The 20,299-nt window shown below is 35.2% G+C and overlaps 1 protein-coding gene across 6 annotated transcripts in view; it reads left to right on the top strand.

The window, feature by feature from the left end:
* The window catches only part of Nek1 (NIMA related kinase 1), an 87,353-nt gene that overhangs the window by 9,803 nt on the left and 57,251 nt on the right, over positions 1-20,299 (top strand). For 4 of the 6 annotated variants that reach the window (XM_048330363.1, XM_048330359.1, XM_048330361.1 and 1 more), the window contains exons 6-16: positions 883-966; positions 2,300-2,367; positions 2,495-2,581; positions 3,457-3,511; positions 5,426-5,626; positions 9,473-9,533; positions 10,236-10,387; positions 18,159-18,218; positions 18,458-18,517; positions 18,661-18,708; positions 18,870-18,944. In XM_048330363.1, the coding sequence (XP_048186320.1) occupies positions 883-966; positions 2,300-2,367; positions 2,495-2,581; positions 3,457-3,511; positions 5,426-5,626; positions 9,473-9,533; positions 10,236-10,387; positions 18,159-18,218; positions 18,458-18,517; positions 18,661-18,708; positions 18,870-18,944 (951 nt within the window). The remainder of the gene's footprint in view (positions 1-882; positions 967-2,299; positions 2,368-2,494; positions 2,582-3,456; positions 3,512-5,425; positions 5,627-9,472; positions 9,534-10,235; positions 10,388-18,158; positions 18,219-18,457; positions 18,518-18,660; positions 18,709-18,869; positions 18,945-20,299) is intronic. The other 2 variants (XM_048330362.1, XM_048330360.1) reach the window with 1 other exon arrangement.

Genomic DNA, 20,299 nt, shown 5'->3' with positions numbered 1-20,299 from the left:
AAATTAAATTTAGCCCCATCGCATGCATGTGTGTGTGCATGTGCAACTCCCCCCCCCAATATACTGAACATAAAAGAGGGATAGCTTATTACTTTTTATTCCACCTTTTTATAATCCACTTTCTTGAGGTAAACCTTGTGTACTGGTTGTTTTCCTGCTTATTCTTCTTTCCTTCCTACATGCATATGCCCATAGACGTACATATATATACAGAATGCAGGTGTGTGAGATAAGCATATATTTAAAAAATAGGAGTATATACTATATATTCTTCAATGTTTTTGTTCAATTAATTGTAAAAAATAGTAAAGTGATTCTTTTTGTTGCCTGCTTATTATTTTTAGTATAGGCTCTCATAATGTATTGAGTCAGTCCTCCTAACGGATATTGTGTTGTTTATAGTTGTTGATCTTACCAATAGTAATACAACAAACATTTTTGTGTACCCACCTTAATATTTCTGATACTAATGTCTGTAGAATAAATTTGAAGCCACAATTGCTGCCTTAAGTATGTGAATTTTAAAATTTATGCATATTTTAAAGTGTAGTTTAAATGCCATATACTTAGAATTATTTTGGAATTAGGCATGAGGTAGAATTTAAGCTTTTTTACCTCCAAATGGCCAGTTCCAGAGACGGTGTTTATATGTAGTGAAGAATAGGTCAGGCCGGCTTTCCAAATTTCTACTTTGATTCTCTTCTTTATGTGATTTTTATTTTTACGGAAAGAAAAGGTGAATTTAAAAATGAACAAGTTATACGTCATCAACTATTATAAGGTATAAATTATCTCTTCAAATTTCTTTTCATACTTTTTGACTTGTAAGCAATATTTCAGAGATGTTTCTGAAATTCTTTTTATTTTTATTTTTCTCCCTAGATTTTGGACTGGTTTGTTCAGATATGTTTGGCCTTGAAACATGTACATGATAGGAAAATTCTTCATCGAGACATAAAATCACAGGTATGTTTGTTCTATCACTAGTAACTTCTCAGTGGATAAGGACATGGAGCTGTGTTGTCTAGTGCCACAGCTTTTTGGCCCAAATCAGTGTATGAGGAATTGTCTCTGTTTTCTTTGTTCTCCATTGACCCAGATCTTAGAATTTTCTTCATGCACGTTATTTTTGTCCGTTGTTGGGCTTGAACTCAGGGCCTGAACACTGTCCTTGAGCTCTTTTGTTCAAGGCTAGTGCTTTACTACTTTAAGCCACAGTGCCACTCTCAGTTTTCTGGTGGTTAGTTGGAGATAAGAGTCTCACAGACTTCTCTGCCCAGGCTGGCTTTGAACCACGGCCCTCACATCTCAACCTCCTGAGTAGCTAAGATTACAAGTACCACCAGCACCTGGCTCTACTTACTTTTTATAGTCTCCTAATTACTCCCTCCTTCTGATGGAGCAAATCTGAAGAAAAACCATTGTGTAGTCTCCAACTCTTAAGGTGCTTCGGAGAGAAACTATATACATGCATTCCTCTTCCACCAAGACCCTGATAGCCACGAATCCACTTCTTCTGTCTGGATTTGTGTTCTGAACATTTTATTTAAATGGAACTTACATAGTAGATGCCTTTCTCCTAGTTTAAACTTGAATTATTTGTCTTTCTCTTGTTGAATTGTAAGCGTTCTCCTTTTATATTTGTACATTTTCAGATATATACTATGTCAGTATTTTCTATCATTGTGTAGATTGCTTTCTTTTTTGTTTTCATGATAGTGTCTTTTTTTTTTTTTTTTTGGCCAGTCCTGGGCCTTGGACTCAGGGCCTGAGCACCATCCCTGGCTTTTTCCCGCTCAAGGTTAGCACCCTGCCACCTGAGCCACAGCGCCCCTTCTGGCCGTTTTCCATATATGTGGTGCTGGGGAATCGAACCGAGAGCTTCATGTATATGAGGCAAGCACTCCTGCTACTAGGCCATATTCCCAGCCCATGATAGTGTCTTTTGATGCACATTTTTTATTTGGATGAAGTTCAGTTTAATTTTTTGTTTATTTTGTTTGCTTGAACTTTTGGTATCATATCTAAGAAACCACTGCTTACATCAAGGGTATGAAATTTATTCCTATTTTACTCTCGGAGTTATATAATTTTAGGTTTTTACATTTAGGTTTAGAATCCAAATTGAATTCATTTCTGTATATGGTATGAAATAGGAAACGACATTATTTTCTTGCATGTTGGTATCCTGTAATAATCCCAATGTTGTTTTTTAACTAGACTTGCAGTGAAAAATATTGTTGACTCATACAATTAATTAGATTATAGCATTATTTGTGGATTTTTTTCTCTTTTGCAGAACATATTTCTAACCAAAGATGGTACAATACAACTTGGAGATTTTGGAATTGCTAGAGTTCTTAATAGGTAACATGCTTATTTTAAAGTTTGTTTTGATGTAGTTTCTTCACTGAAACTTCAATGCATTATGATATGTATGTGATCATTTGTTACTTTTCTTATATGAAGTTTATTAATAATTTTGTTGTTCTAGTACTGTAGAGCTGGCTCGAACTTGCATAGGGACCCCATACTACTTGTCACCTGAAATTTGTGAAAACAAGCCTTATAACAATAAAAGGTATTTAAAAAGACATTCATTATGTGATATATTTCATTGAACTGTTCCATTACAATATGTTTCTTAACTTTGAGAATACTATCATAAAATCAACAATACACATGTAAATGTATGTATTTATAAAGATTCTATTTTCTCGCTATCTTACTGAAGAAACTATAGGGAGAATCCCATTATTTAGTTATAATTGGAAACAGAGTACTTTCTTTGTTCTTTCCCTTTGAACTAGTCACTTCATATTGAATTGGAGCTAGCATTTATTGAACACACACAATATGCCAGGCACTGTTTTTGTGCTTTCCAAACATACATTTTAATACCATGCTTCACTAAGATTAACATGCTGTATAACAGAAGAGGTTGAAAGACAGTCTACCATTGAATTCCAGTGACTCTTTATGTTCTCTCCCTTTTTGAGATGGAAAAATCTCAACCAAGTAACCTTTGTTAGTTGCTGATGCTAGATTTCTTTCAGATTATATTTTGTAAATTTATATTTTTCATGGTAACTTAAGACAGCATTATCCTTGAATATATCTTAAAACACCAGAATTTTTTGCAAATCGTTGAATAAATCAGGTTGAATTTGCCAAGCAAAAACAACTAAATGCAATATGTGTGAATTTTCTATAGCACTTGTATTCAAATAGTAAATTTGCTAGATACAATTTTAAACAAACTGCTTAGGCAACTATTACTGTCTAATTTTGAGCAGCTGTTGTTATTTAGTAATCATTTTTGAGTTTTAAAGGAAATGCTTTATGGACCACATATTTTTCCAATGCATTTCTGTGCTTCTTATGTTTTCTTTAAATGAAAATATTTAAAGTATATTTTGATGGTAAAAATAAAACTCTCATTTTTGTCTTTCTTAGTGACATTTGGGCTCTGGGGTGTGTCCTTTATGAGATGTGTACACTTAAGCATGCAGTAAGTAAAGGTTTCTGGAATATGTTTTAATTGCGTCATCTTTCAGATGACTCTTTTGGAATAGAATTTTTTCTCTTAGTTTTTAAATTTCACTTTCTGATGTGTATATCCAAATTGATTTACCCTTAGTATATTTGTATATGTTACCCATTTGATGTTATAATTCATACTTTTTTAAGTATTAATAGAGACACAAATTTTGTTCTTTTCCTTTTTGTTGGTGCCAGTCCAGGGGCTTGAACTCAGGGCCTGGTGATGTCAAGGTGATGTACAGAGAGGTTACAGGTACAGTCTTCCTTCCTTAGTCTTCTAAGTGCTGGGATTACAGGTGAGATGCCTGGCCTTGGAATTCGCTAAGTAATGAAACTGCATCTTGAAACTTAATAATCCCACACCTTTGTCTATGACATGCTTGTCAGTTGAGAGATAAAGGAATTTGAGAATCATATCTTTTCTTATTTTCATGGTTAAGGTTCCTTTTTAGGTATACAGATATTTTTGCAAGAATAAATTTATTTAAATTTGTATAAACTGAATGACCTTTTAAATGTTCTAGATGAGCTTTTGTAATAGGTATAATTCATTGATGTCTAATTGATAGCTCATTTTGTTTATTTGATGTTTATATTAAGAATATATTGATGTTAGCCACATATTGATGGCTCAGGCCTATAATTCTAGGTAGTAGGAGGCTGAGATCTGAGGATCATGGTTAGAAGATAGCCAGACAGGAATGTCCATGCGATTTCCAAGTAACCAAAAAGCCAGAAGTGAAGCTGTAGCTCAAGTGATTAAATGCCAACTTCAAGCGAAAATAAAGATGAGCAACAGCACCCAGGTCCTGAGTTTTAGCCCTAGTACTGGCACAAAACACATAAACAGAAAACTCAAATGGTGAACAACTGTTATGTTAGCAGAGATATCAAAGTTGCCTTTTACTTTCATCCATTTTATTTCATAACCATCTTTAGATTTTGAATTATCTCATCTCTACATTCTTTTTATAGCAGTTATATTGTATTTAATATTAAAATATATTAGTATTAAACACATAGAGCTATTAATATAGCTTATATTCCCTTTGAGAATATTTGCAACATTGATTATTCGATAGCCGTGAATAGCAGTACACACAAAAAAGAATAACAATTAGCCAAGTACTGGTGGCTCATGCTTGTAATCCTAGGTACTCATGCTGAAACCTGCAAATTCGGCTTTGAAGCCAATCCAGGCAGACTCTTTATCTCCAATTAACCGGCAAATATTTAAAAAGGTTTAAAATAAAAACCAAACGGCTGTTGAAGAACAGCTTAAGTAGTAGAGTGCCAGACTTTAGTCACGAGGATAAGCCTCTGAGTCCAAACCCCAGTACTGGCAGTAAATAAATGAATAGTAAAATTAGTAACAAACACTGTGTAGCAGGAAAAATTGCTAGCATATTTATTTAATATATTTTATTCTTCCAAATGCTGTAGTGCAATAATTTGTTATTCTAATCATTACAGCAGTCTTATAGGAAGCCATGTGCTAAATGCAGGTCTTCTGTTGTTTTTTAATCTCTCTGTGTGGTTCTTTGGCCCTGGTTTTGCTACCTATACAGTAAAACTTTATTAAACTCAACTATTGTCATTGTTTATAAAATATTTACTGTATTTAATACCTATATCATCTCTTGACATTGAATACATAAAAATTAGTCCTGTGTGTTATAAAATTTTATTTTTGAGAAATGATACCTTCTCTGAAGTACGTTTATAGATAACCAAGTGAAATTTACTTTAGAGAGCATATGTTCATTAAGTTATTTGGAAGAGGGTTCTATATTAATAGGAAAAGAACTATTTATCATTGTGAATATTCCTACTTTCAAGTCTTATGTGTTTCCTATGTGTTGATTTGTTTTCTGGATTTTAGTTTGAAGCTGGCAATATGAAGAACCTGGTACTGAAGATAATATCTGGATCTTTTCCACCAGTTTCTTCACATTATTCCTATGATCTCCGCAGTTTGCTCTCTCAGTTATTTAAAAGAAATCCTAAGGATAGACCATCAGTCAACTCCATATTGGAGAAAGGTTTTATAGCCAAACGCATTGAAAAGTTTCTCTCACCTCAGGTAGGTTTTGTAAATTTTATCTTTAAAATTAAATTAGTACTTAATTAAGGCATATCCTCCTATTTTGTGGCAAGCACATGAGCACCTTGGAGATCGGATGCCCTTTTCAACCTCTGTGTTGACCACAGACCTCACCTTTGGGCTGACGGGTTATGAATGTGAGGTGATTATGAAAAATTTTTAAAGTGATAATGCATGTAAAGTGCTTAATGTCGTTCATGAAAATGTTCAAAATAGCCAGGTGCAGTGGCTCACCTCTGTGGTACTAGCTATTTGGAAAGGATCTGTTCAAGGCCGGGCTGGGCAAAATGTTTTTAAGACCGCATCTCAGGCAGTAACAGAACTGAGCACTGATTCATGCCTCTCCTTCCACTGCCTAGAAAACATAAATAGGAAGATCACAGTCCAGGACAGCCAAGTCACAAAATGCAGCACCCTATCTATATTCATCAACAATGGGAGCAAAAGCATTGCAGGTGTGGCTTAAGTGGTAGAAGGCTTGCCTGTGATGTTCAAGCCCCGGTAACTAAAGAAAAAAAACAAAAACCCAAACAAAAAACCCTGGCATTTGAAATATTCAATATATATTTAATATCAACATAATTTATGATGCAAGTGTTTACATAATTTTAATGATTATGTTCTATTTTACAGAAAATGTTCAGAAACCTGTGACTATATGTATATTATATATGTGCATGTATGATGATAGACATATAGTCATATATAACATATACAGTATACATATAATGTACATATATATACATATGTGTATGTGTATACTGTATGTAATATGATATATGTGTGTATATCCATATATACATGGCATATTTGTATATAAATATACATGTATATGTAAAAATATGTAAAATATACACATATAAGTATAACACATAGACACATATAAATATATGTATGTATGTTTATATAATATATACACATATGTATATAAATACTTATCAATTTTAAATATCAACATATATTTATAAGCATGTGTGCAATTGTTATCTCCTACCTTTTCCTCAAATACAGGTGTTTAACAGATATTTGTTGGTTTGAATTAACTTTGTGAGAGTGTACTAGTGTTTAAATGTGGGGCTTTATGATTGGTAGGTACATCTACCACGGTTGTGAACCACACCTCTAACCCTTTTTGCTTATTTTTCAATTTGAGTCTTTTTTTTGTTTGTTTGTTTTTACTGAGACTTGTCTGGACTGAAATCCTCCTTTTTTATACTTTCCAGGTAGTATGAATGACAGACATAAGCTACCACACCCAGCTTATTGGTTGGGATGGAGTCTGGATTAGCCTTGAACTTCAATCCTCCCAATCTATATCTCTGTATCTAGAATTTTAGGCATGGACCAACACCCCCAAAATGAGTTGAATTAAATTTTAATCAGGCAAGTTTTATAACTGTGTCAAATCAGCTGATATCAATGATTTACAAATATGTGATCACCTGAAATTGGAGTTGTTTTACTTTTCCTTTTTAATATACCCTTTATTAATTTAAATAATTACCGTTGAACTTTCCTGCAAATAAGATAATCCAGTAAAATTATAACTGCATTATTTATATATCCTTCTGATTTAACAGAACATTTCTCTGAACAAATACTTCTCAGCTACCATAGAGTTGGATTTAACTTAATACCAAAAGAATTTGTTAGTAAGAAGAAATCCTATTAAAATTCAGAGGTTAAAGGTTACTTGATTAGAATGTAACAACAATTTCTGAAATGTGGGTGTCTTCTAAGACTTCTTTGTTAAAAATAATGTTTGCAAGGGCAGTTTTATGGTATACTATTGTTTCTTTGGCAGTTACTATGATGCAAACAATAGCTTCATTTAAGTTTGCTGAAGTTTCAACCTCCCACCCCTTGTGCAAGCAGCTAGGACATACAGTCTTATGACTGACACGCTGGAATTCAGCCAGCTATCAATAAGAGGGAAAATGATAAAGCCTAAGATATGCAAAATTATTAGAGCCAGCATCTAGTCTCAAATTTATAATCCTGCTGCCTCAGCTTTCTGAAGACTGGAAATACAGGACAATTTTTCTTTTTAATACCTAATTTTCTCAGCGCCATTAGGCAATGCTTTCAAGCCTAGTTCTAGGTCCTGTGTGGCAACTGCGTAGATACAGATAGGTTGACAAATCAAGAATGAGTGCTGACTCTCTGTACATCAGTTTGATAATAAAAATTTGAATTAAAAAAAAAAAAAAGAATGAGTGCTGATTCCTTAGAAGTGTTGGTGCTATCTATCAGAACATTCTGAGGCTGGTGTCTGCACGGGACAGCATTGTGCTATCTAGTCCCAGGGGTTAAACACTTGAAGTGTAACTGAGAAGCTGATACTTGATTTTAGTTATTTTAAACCTCTTTTATTTTTTAAAATATGGGTTTGAACTCAGGGCCTCAAACTATAGATAAGTACTTTGTCACTTAAGCTACACCTGCAACCCTTTTTAGCTTTATTTTTCAGGTACAATCTATGGTCTGGTCTTGGACTGTGCTCCTCCTCCTATACCTCTCAAGTACCTAGGACTATGAGCATGCACTGCCATGCCTGGCCTTTATCATAAATCTGAATTCAAATAGTTTTGTATGGGCAGTGGCTATTTTGGATAGACCAGCATAGAAATTCATGCAACTTTTGGGTTGTAAGTACTCCATCTCTCAGTTCACATAAGTATTCACACAGAACAAAAGAACACTTTTGTTTTGGAAGAAATTTCTCAATTTGGGAGTAATCTGGTAATCATTTCTTCAAAAAAGGAGGGGAGAGTGGTAGTAGATACGTTCAGAAGAGAAAACACATTCACATCCTTGCTCTGGTTTACCTTTGAACACCAGACTTGCACTTATATTTATGCTGTGTGCAGTGGTTCTCTAAATTTCGCACATGGTGTAGTCTCCTAGAGGACTTGCCTGAGGCCAGCCTGACAATTTGCGTACTTATTAAGGCTAGATGATACTGATGCCATTGGTTTGAGATTAGTGCTGTAGTAGATCCTTAATGGGAAAGAGGCATTTCAAGTGATGGCTCTTTGCCCATGGAGCAGTTTGATGTACTGAGCTGTCGGAATAGCTGTAGGAATATGCTTTGCGCTGGCCCTTAGTTCTCTTGAAAGAGGAAAAGTTCTTTTGCTTTTTCCTTTCCCAGTCAGTAGTAAATGTTAAGTTGACTCAACTCTTTTGGTATCATAGTTTGACACTGAAAAGATGGAGTGAGGGGAAAAAATTATATGCAAATTATTATTGTTTCTCAGAATATATGTATAAACACTGAGGAACAAACAAAGGAGTATTTGCAACAGTGTTACCAAGACTTGAATTATGTAAGAATATCTAACTGGATTCATGACTCAACGGTACTGCACCTGTCTAGCAAACGTGAGGCCCTGAGTTCAAACCCAAGACCAGCAAAAAATATATATCTAATATGTTTATGAGGGTAACCTCATAAAAAATGCTCACATGATCCAGAGTAATGAGGTTTTGAAGTAAATGAGGGGTTGAGCGGTTTGATGCACATAGAAAATTAAATTATACATTAGTTTAATTTGAGAAGAAAATTGGTATGGGGAAGGAATAAATTGGTAAGACTGGGAGGAAGTTAGCATGAAACACACCTACTGAATGAAGTGCTTGGTTTTAATTTGTACAATATATCTGGCAGCATAATTGTGACAAATGAAAAAATATATACATATATGTGTATATATGCGTGTGTATATGTGTGTGTATATATGTATGTACATAGTGACTAGTGAATAGAACATTTTTTATTCAGGAAATTTAATGTTTTTTTTTCTAACTTTTTTCTCTCAACCTAAGCTTATTGCAGAAGAATTTTGTCTAAAAACATTTTCAAAATGTGGAGCACAGCCTGTACCAGGTAAATGGAATGTAAATATGAGGCATTTCATCTGTTGACAACACTCACATTTAAGTGTACTGGAAACATGAATGGAAGGATAGAGAGATAGACAGATGATTATGGGCTAAATTTAACCTAGAGGGAATCTCCTTTTAAAGTTGTTTTTGATCTATGTTAATGTATACCAGTTTTTGATAAATAATAAAAAATTCTGTTTCTTGTCTGTCTTATTTAAATGACATTCAATATCATTATCAAATACTGAGTTAGATCTTCTTTTTTTTAATAAAAGGTGCTAGAGTTGGCACTCAGGCTTTACACTAGCTAGCCAGGAGCTCTACCACTTGGAGCACACAGTCAGCCTTCTTACTTGGTGTTTTGAACATTGTTAGAGAATGATGTAAAATGTCCCGTTACATGTAAATCGTTTTGTAGGATTTTTTTGTGTTTATTTTTATTTATTTTTTTGCCAGTTCTGGGCCTTGAACTCAGTGCCTGAGCACTGTCCCTGGCCTCTTTTTGCTCAAGGCTAGCACCTTCTAAGTATTTAACTTTAGTGTAAAATATATGAGTTATTGATGAATGTTAAGGAATGAATAAGAAATTTGATAAAAGTTTTCTATTCTATCAATGATTATGAAAGTGCTATCTCTTAGGTTTGAAATAAAAAAATTTAATAAAAGAAACTCTTAGAAAATAAATTTGTGTCTTTTTATGTAGCTAAAAGACCAGCTTCAGGACAAAACTTGGTTTCTGTTGTGCCAGCTCAGAAAATCACAAAGCCTGCTGCTAAGTACGGAGTACCTTTAGCATATAAGAAATATGGGGAGAAAAAACTACCTGAAAAAAAACCACTTCAAAAACATAAACAGGTATGATAATGTTACAAACTGTAAGTAGTACCAAATTCAATTCAACCTCTTTTTATTGCTCAGTTGAATTATCTTCATATAAAAAAAATGTATGTTGTTACTAAACAATATTGCTCTACTTCATGTAGTATTCTCTAGCTTTTGAAGATGCACAGCCTTATATAATCATATGGAAGCATTTAAGTAAATATATTACATAAATAATTGGTGCAACAAAAAGGTAACAATATATGAAATCACTTTTTGAAATCCTAAGTAGACACATTTGATTATATGCATAAAAGAAGTAAACACCTGAGATACGCTTGATAGAATCCTGAGAAATTTTTGTATTTGAGAAATCAACAAATCAATAAAATCATAGAGCTGAGAGGAATGTGATCTTATAAGCCCATCACATTCATGTTAAAAAATGAGGCCTGAAGCCAGGTGCTGGTAGTTCATGCCTGTAATCCTAGCTACTCAGGAAGCTGAGATCTGAGGATTGTGGTTCAGAGACAGCCCTGGCAATAAAGTCCATTAGACTCTTATTCCCAATTAACCACCAGAAAACCAGAAGTGGAGCTGTGGCTCAAAGTGATAAAAGCTCTAGCTAGCCTTGAGCACAAAAGCTCAGGGACAACTCCCAAGCCCTGAGTTCAAGCCCCACAACCAACAACAACAAAAAATATGAAGCCAGTAGCATTCAAGTGTCTAAGGACACACACAGTTGCAGGGAATTTGACATTTGCTTTGTGTCAGTATTTTCATGCCTACATGTATATAGGCATGCACACATATTTAGATACACACACATATCACATATATATGTGTGGTGTGTGTGTGTGTGTGTGTATGTGTGTGTATGTGTGTTGCTATTAAGATAAATTTCACAGTAGGGATGGTTAGTTATTTTGGTTAAAAACCTATTATAAAATAAGCCAGGAACCGGTGGCTCACATCTGTAATCCTACCTACTCAGTAAGCTGAGATCTGAGCATCAGGGTTGGAAGCCAGCTCGGTCAGAAAAGTCTGTGAGACTCTTTATCTCCAATAAACTACTCAGAAAAGGCTGCAAGTGGCACTGTGGCTCAAGTGGTAGAGGCTCAAGGACAGTACCCAGGCACTGAGTTCAAGCCTCAGGACCAGCAAAACAAAACAAAAAAAAAAACCTCCCATAAAATAATTTGAAACAATTACTGTGAATTAGTCTTCAGATATGTTATATAAGTTATCATGGAGTCAAGAGACAGAATCTACACAAAAATTTGAATTGGGAAATTTATATAAATAATGACTATTTACAGAAGTAGCCTTTAAAGAGTAAAAGAATATGAATAGAATACAGAATGAAGCAGTTAGTATTCATGCTGAGACAAAGTACTAGAGAACAACAAATTTTTTCCACGGTGAACTCACCTGGAGCCTGCTGAGATACAGATAGAGTTTGCTTGAAGCTGCTGATCATCTTGGGAAACAGGCAGGGATGACAGCTTGGGTACCAGCAGAACCTTGTGGGGAGGTCCTCTCGAGGTACTGTTGAAACTCACCGGGAAGCTGGAGAGTACTGTGAGAACTCTCCTGCAAGCTGCCTCCCACAGTGAGGGCCACTGTGTGGCCAGCCCACAAGCTGCAGGAACAGAGACAGGAAGTGCTAGCCTAACCTCTGCAGTGTCCTTCCATCATCAGTTACCAAAGCCTAGTATCATGGGAACAGCAAAGAAGTGCTCAGTGTGGGAATGTGGCTCAAGTGGTAGAGTGCCTACCTGGCAAGTGTAATAAATTGGGTAAAATGCCAAATAAATGCCAAGGCAGAACCATAAGGCTGGTGTCTTTTTTGTTTTGTTTTGCCAGTCCTGGGGCTTGAACTCAGGGCCTGAGCACTGTCCCTGGCTTCTTTTTGCTCAAGGCTAGCACTCTGCCACTTGAGCCACAGCGCCACTTCTGGCTTTTTCTATATATATGGTGCTGAGGAATCGAACCCAGGGCTTCATGTATATGAGGCGAGCACTTTACCATTAGGCCATATTCCAAGCCCAGGCCAGTGTCTTTTGAAATGTGTTGTTGGTTGGTTGGTTTTGGTAATACTAGGGTTTTAATTCAGGGCTTCAAGATTGCTAGGCAGGCTTTCTGCTAAAGCCACACCTCCATCCTTGATCCTCCCATCTGTTCCTCCTATATAGTTAAGCTTTCAGACACAGGCCACCATGTGGTTTGCCGAGGTAGGATCTCACTGCCTGGACTTGCCTGAAACGTGGTCTTCTCAATCTCTACCTCCAAGTAGCTGAGATTACAGGTGTAAGCCACTGTGTCTGGCCAAGATTTTATTCTTAATGTGTCAAAGCAACTATTGAAGTGTGAGGTAGTAAAGAAAAAGATATAGAATTATTTTTGCACTTCTAAGTTTTTATTAGCTTTTATTATACAGGGGGATTTCTTTGTTACATCTCTATGTATGTTTACACTGTATTGCAATCAATTTCACCTCCTCTATGACCCTCCCCCCAAACTATCCCCAGCAGGAATGCAATAGAACTTATTCTTTTTTGATCCAAGACAAGGACTCAAACTCAGTACCTGATGCTTTTGCTCACTGGCTAGCACTCTACCAACCAAGCCATGCTTCTAACCCCATAGAGCTTCTGAAATTGAGTCTTTGCATACATGTCTAAATCTTTTTGTTGTTGTTGTTATTGTTAATGTGTTGCTTGAACTCTCTGCCTGGGCACCATGCCTGAACTCTTCAGCCCAAGACTAGTGCTCTACCACTTGAGCCACAGCGCCACTTCTGGTTTTCTGGTGATTAATTGGAGATAAGAGTCTCACAGACTTTCCTGCCTGGGCTGGCTTTGAACCCCAGTGCTCAGATCTCAGTCTTCCTAGTAGCTAGAATTACAGGAGTGAGCTACCAGTGCCTGGTATATGTCTAAATCTTAAATTAAATATGTTCCATTTCTTCTAGAAGAATAATTGAAGATAAGTTTATTTCATAGGTAATATTTGAGATGTTTGTTTCCAATGGTGTATATACATTTTATCCATTTTAACACTTAAAATCCACACATGCAAAATAATCTCCATCTTACCAGGAGATAAATCTGCCATTTTCAAATGTTTTTTTTTTGTTGTTTTTTTTTTGGCCAGTCTTGGGCCTTGGACTCAGGGCCTGAGCACTGTCCTTGGCTTCTTTTTGCTCAAGGCTAGCACTCTGCCACTTGAGCCACAGCACCACTTCTGGCCATTTTCTATATATGTGGTGCTGGGGAATTGAACTGAGGGCTTCATGTATACGAGGCAAACACTCTTGCCACTAGGCTATATTCCCAGCCCCCTAAATCTGCCATTTTCAAAGAGAGAGAGAATAGGGCAAATGTATTTGCCTTTATGTCATTAGGTCAATGAGGAAAACATTCTTGAGTGGACTTGTAGAAATAAAGTTATTTTATCTTCTGGCCATGTATTGAGTCTGAAGAATGGAAAGAATGGTAAGCAGAACTAATGAGTTAACAAAAGTTTCCTCACCTTTGGGCAAGAGTAAAGCCAAGTATATGATTAGCTTTTTCATATAACCAACAAAATCAAATACCTTACTAGCTTTCCTAATGGTTCTCTGACTTTACATTAGTATTCAGTATATAAGAATACTGTGCTATGGAAATTTTAGAATCCAGTCCAAATCGTAGATAATCTATCTAGTAGTCTGAGTTAATACACAATTGGTTCAGATATATCTCTAAGTGTTTCAGGTTTCAGATACGGCTGTGTCTTTCAAATTTTTCTTAGGTAAATATGATTTTCTAATCTAATAACTGAAAACTAATTAGCACTTGGAGTATCATATAGCTACTTTAAAAACATTTTACCACTAAATTTCACTGCATAGCATGAGTGTACATAATGTTACTGTACTGCAGATGGCTAAATGATAAATTGTATTTTTTTTACCACATTACAAAAGAATACAAAAAATGAAAGAAAACAAGAAAAGACAAAAAGAAAAGGCTTTTAGATACAGTTTTTCTTTCTTGTACATATCTTGGGGCTTGAGCTCAGGTCCAGGACACTATCTCCAATCTTTTTTTTTTTCCCCTCCCCTCAAATCTTGTACTCTACCACTTGAGCCGCAGCTCCACTTCCTGCTTTTTGGTAGTTAACTGGAGGTAAAAGTCTTATGGATTTCCTGCCCTGGATTGGCTTTGAAGTATGATCCTCAGATCTCAGCTTCCTGAGTATCTAGGATGACGGGCATGAGTCACCAGCACCCTAGATAAAAGATTTTTTTAACTTTTTAAACTTGTGTTGTACACAAGTTACCATCCCATAAGTCAGGTAATGAGTACAGTTCTTTTTGTTTCCTTTGCTTTCTCCTTATTTCCCCCTCTTGTCTCTGCCCACCAGTTGCATAGTTCATTTTCACATAGTGTATTTTGAATATCATTACTGCATTTGTTTACCCTTCCTCCCTTCATTTTCGTGCCCTCTTTTTGCCCACCTGAAAAGACAAAAAACAAACAAAAGCAAACCCAAACAACACCAACAATAAAAATGAAACAACAGAAAAAACATGGCAAATATAAAGCATCTTTTATACTTAAATTTGCAGTGTTTTGTTGAAACTTAAAAAATCCCAAGCTTGAAAATGAGAAATATATTAAGAAAAATCATAACCATTAATGGCAACTGTGTATTATATTTCATTTGTGTAAATTTAAGCTAACATGTATTCTTATTACCCAACATAACAATATTTGCTTGTCATAAGACTTTGCCCTATTTCCTATATTTATGTTTTAAGTCTTCTGTTGAAATAGAGGAATAATTATTGAGCCACTAGAGGGCACTCCATGAACATATTTTTAATATTTATAGGGTTTTTTTGTAGTGATCTTGTTTGTTTTGACCTGTCCTGGGGCTTGAACTTGGCCTGGGCACTGTTCCTCAGCTTTTGTGCTCTGTGACTTGAGCCACAGCTCCACTTCTGGCTTTTTTGGTGGTTAATGGGACATGAGTCTTATGGACTTTCCTGCCAGGATGGCTTCAAACCACAATCCTCAGATCTCAGCCTCCTGAGTAGCTAGGATTACATAGGTAAGCCAGTGACACCCAGCAGCATGTTTCCTTAGTATGAAAATAATGTTCTGAAAATAGTATGTGCAGTCAGAGGAATGGCCTCCATTTTTATTTCACATGTATTTGAATATAATATATGTAAGACATTATAGAAGATCAAAAGATGAATATAATCATTGCCTCCACATAACTTATCCAAAGTATATAGTTGTCTTGGTTATGCATTCTCCTGTTGTCCCACACTTGATATTGTCATGTAATCTCAAATCTAACCATTTTCATATCAAGCTTTTGTATTACTCAAATTAATAATTTTTTGATTGAGACAGTGATTCTATATGTAGCCCAGAGTGATTTTGAATTCAAAATCCTCCTGCCTCAGCCTCTGAAAGCTTGGGTTGCAAATGTACCATCATTCCCTACAATAATAATACTTTTAAATTATTTGATATTTTGGGACATCTTGAGACTGATGCTAGATTGGCCACATAAGAGTTAAGCTGTGCCCTACTTGTCAGAATATATAATCCAAAGATTATTATTCATCAACTCTTGGGGATATGCATTTTCTAAAGACAGACTTACTGAGAAAAAATCCACATACTTTATAATTCATATATTAACAGTTACAATTAAATGATTCATAAATAGATCCAGAGTGTGGTAACTTTTTCTGCACAACTTTAGAACATACTCATTATCCCAAAAAGAAATTAGTTCTTAGTCTAGACTGGATAGCACAAGCCTTTAAACCCAGCTATGTAGAAAACCATGCTAGAAGTATCACAGTCTGATCCACTGTCCAGTTTCAGGCCTAAACTATTTTAATTAATTAAAAATAGATAAAGCTGAAAGGAACTGGAAGTATGACTGAAGTTATGTGTGCCAGCCAAACAAATTCAAGGCCCTGGTTCAAATCCAGTACTGTCAAAGAGAAAGGAAAAAATTTCTTTACCTACCCAAAAAAAAAAAAAAAATTTCTTTACCTACTGGCAATTACTCCCATTCTTTTCTATCCTCATGGCCCTAACACATTACTAATTATTTCCTGTTGCTAAACAGATTTACTTATTCTTGATATTGTATATCAATGAAAGACAATATATGTTTTTTGTGACTGTTTTACTTAGCACAGTATTTTTATACTGATCTGTGTTGTACCATATCTCAGAAACTTTTACTTCCTTTGCTTGTCAAATCATACTATTTTATAGAAGTACCTTTACAAACTTTCTGGATAATATTTCCCTCTAGTTAAAAAAAATAGATAATAATTGAACCCAGGGCTTCAAGCATGCTATGCAAACACTATATCCCACTAATCTACACTGCAATGCCTTTATCCAGTGGTTTATATCCTGTGTATAAAAAAAATACCTGAAAACATTAACTATGTTTAATTTTATGAGGAGCATTACCTGCAAGTTTTATTTGTAATACCTCAACAATGGTGACCCTAACACCCTTAAAACTGGAGCTTGCCATCTACTAGTTGTAGCAAAATCATTTTAATGGGTAAAGAACAGGAAGTCTTTTTGAGCCTTAGGGATATGTGAATGTGTATATTTACCCCATAAAAGAAGAAAAGTACTTATCTACCAAACTGGAAAAACTTCGCATCTTGCCAAGGAGCAAATAACATTCAAGATAGAATGATAGTACATAAGATTCAAGATAGGATGATAATGTATAATAATAATACACGAGAATATGGGAATGAATTCTTTGGTGGAAATGTAGATTGGTGTAGCCTCTTAGACGGACAATTTTTTTCAACAGCCAACTTACGATTTACTTTATTTTTTAAAATGCCCCTCTGTAAGATTTGCATATGACAAAAGGGTCTATGTACCAGATAAATTCAAACCCAACCCCATGTCTCACTCCAAGTAGAATGACTAAATTAATTATAGTACTCATACAGAAATTGCCATTGTTTATTTGTTTACCATAATGCAGACCAGTTTGTTTTTCCATCTGTAGCAAGTTGTTATTACGTTTATGTAAAAATGTACATTGTGTAAAAAGCTACAATTTATATGTAGCATTAAAATGTCTGGACATCAACACTAACCTCTAAAATAGGGAGTGAAGTTGGCTCTAAATTTTTATTCTTTTTTTTTTTCAGTTTCTGCTCTAAAGGAGATGTGACCTTTTTTTAATAAGTTTTTATTATAAAACTGATGTACAGATAGGTTACAGTTTCATACGTTGGCATTGGATACATTTCTTGTACTGTTTGTTACCTTGTCCCTCATACCCCCCTACCTCCTCCCCCTTATCCTTCCCCCCCAGGTGTTCAGTTCACTTACACCAAACAGTTTTGCAAGTATTGCTTTTGTAGTTGTTTCTAAATTTTTATTCTTGTTTGAGACTTACATAATGAACATATATTATATAAGTTTTTAAAGAAATTATATTTGTTATTGGGCTTTTGAAGTGTGTGATAATTCTAGAAAAACTAACGTTAACATCCATTCGTGAGGACAGACCTATTTAGTTGATGACTGAGGAAGCCCTTTCCCACAATTTCCTGTTTCTCTTTGTTCGCAAATGACATATCAAAAGCTATAATATCTTTATTTTTAAAGATAATATTTCTTGAAAGAGTTTTTGCATTATTGGCATGACTTCTTTCTTATTTTAAATTTCCATAAATTTAGAATTTTCAAGTGATTACATTAAAGTCTTTCTCTAATTTGTAGTTTTACTTTTTGTCCAGGCCCATCAAATTCCAGTGAAGAAAATGAATCCTAGAGAAGAAAGGAGGAAAATGTTTGAGGTACAAAGATACCTATCTGCTTATTTTAAAGCTTTACAAAAATTATTTTAAAAAATAAAACTTTATAATATGAAGCCTCCAAACCTTTCCTCCTTATTTCTTTCAAACAAATACCTATAACTTCTTTTTTAATTTTTTAATCTCCCTGTGCATACTTCTGCCACTGGTATATTTACTTTCTGATAAAAATACAAAAATCAGAAATAATTATTAATAACCATGCTTTGTTTTTGTTTAAGGAACCAACAAGCAAAAGAAGGTCGGAATTTATTGACAAAGAAAAGAAACAAAAGGATCAGGTAGCTTTTTACTCTTTTTCTTCCTTTATCAAGTTATTGATTATAAGCATTTTGTAGGGGCTGGGAGTATGGCCTAGTGGTAGAGTGCTTGCCTCGTATAAGCATTTTGTGGTCTAAGAAATATGTCTTTACAATTATTACAGATTAGTTTTATGAAGGCTGAACAAATGAAAAGGCAAGAAAAAGAAAGGGTAAGAGAATAATCCATTTTTCCATGGCACTTTCCTCCCTCCTCATGCACATACACGTTTAAAAATAAAGTGCACTGATTTCCATTGTATTGCTAAGTGTATTTAATGTATTTTATATTAAGTAGTTGAAATGGTGTTTTGTTTGTTTGTTTTCTCAAAAGTTGGAGAGAATAAATAGGGCCAGGGAACAAGGATGGAGAAATGTGTTAAGTGCTGGTGGAGGTGGTGAAGTAAAGGTAGGCATTTGATAACCAATATAGTGATGTTATTTTGTTCTCTCCAGTTTCACTTTGCTCTTTAAAATATATAATACTTCTTTGTGTATGTGTGTGTGTGTGTGTGCAGTTCATTTTTATCTTGAATTCTTCAGCATTTATTTCTTCGTTTTCCTGCATGTATTTAGTATGTAACATTGATACCAGTATGTGAACTGTTAAAATTGCTTTAAAAGCTTTCATGTGAAGACTGTGATACAGTCAGGCCTTTCAGAGGAATCTCCAATACAACTTTTCATGTAGTCTTAAAAATTAAGTTCTCAGCTGGGCACAGTAGCTCATGCCTGTAATTCTAGCTACTCGGAATGCTGAGACCTAAGCCAGCCCAGGCAAGAAGGTCTGTCCCTGAGACTTTTATTGCCTTTTAACCACAAAAAACTAGAAGTACAGCTGTGGCTCAAGTGGTAAAGCACTAGCCCTGAGGACAAAAGTTCAGCCACTGCCCCCTGCCCTGAGTTCAAGCCTCAGTCTGACACACACACACACACACACACACACACACACACACACACACTTCTCATAAGATTCTTCCTATTCTGACTCCTGTCACTTTCTCCAAGTTGATCACCATACATTCCCTACCACACACTTAATTCTCTCCTTATGTTGGATTAAAGATCCTATTTGTCTACTTCTTTCTGAATGTAGCCTCTCTCTTTGCACCTGTGTTTACTTCATAGCACCCCTCCTTTCTTCCTTACTCCCACTCCTATCTCCATTCATCTGCCTGGATAACTAAGGGCTAGCCATTTACCTATATTCCTTTGGACTCTATCCGAACTATAACCTTGGGCAAGTTGATTAACTTCTTCAAACTTTAATCTCTTCAATAGTGTGTTTGTTTTTGAGGGACTTTTACCACCTAGAACAGTTTGGCTATCAAGAGCTTAGATGGTCATTTCCTTTACCTCTCATTGTTTTGAGCCTTGCATTCCTTTGCTCTTGTGTCATCCTATACTTACATTGTCTGTGTTAGACCAAGTTCTGGGTGTCTGCAGGTTTCCCACCCCTGATGAGCACACCTTACATTCTCTCCCCTAGAGGTAAAAGTAGAACCACTGATGTAGTAACTCCTTGATTAGATTATGTTATAGACAAATGCAAACATCCTTTCCTTGGACACTCACATGATTACATTACCATCATAGCTGGTAGGAAAGAGAAACAAATCCAGGGAGGTCTAGTTCTGCTTGACTAGAAGATAGCAAATACTGTTGTGGCAAGCAAAGAGTGGGAGACCTCTGGATGTTGATAATGGTCATTGACCAATAACTAAGAAAAAAATGACTGCAGAATACAATTGCAAAGAAATTTTT

Source organism: Perognathus longimembris, chromosome 21 (assembly GCF_023159225.1).
Source record: "Perognathus longimembris pacificus isolate PPM17 chromosome 21, ASM2315922v1, whole genome shotgun sequence".
NCBI classification, from domain to species: Eukaryota; Metazoa; Chordata; class Mammalia; order Rodentia; family Heteromyidae; genus Perognathus; species Perognathus longimembris.
The sequence above is the reverse complement of the archived record's forward strand: the minus strand, read 5'-3'. Positions and strand labels throughout refer to the sequence as shown.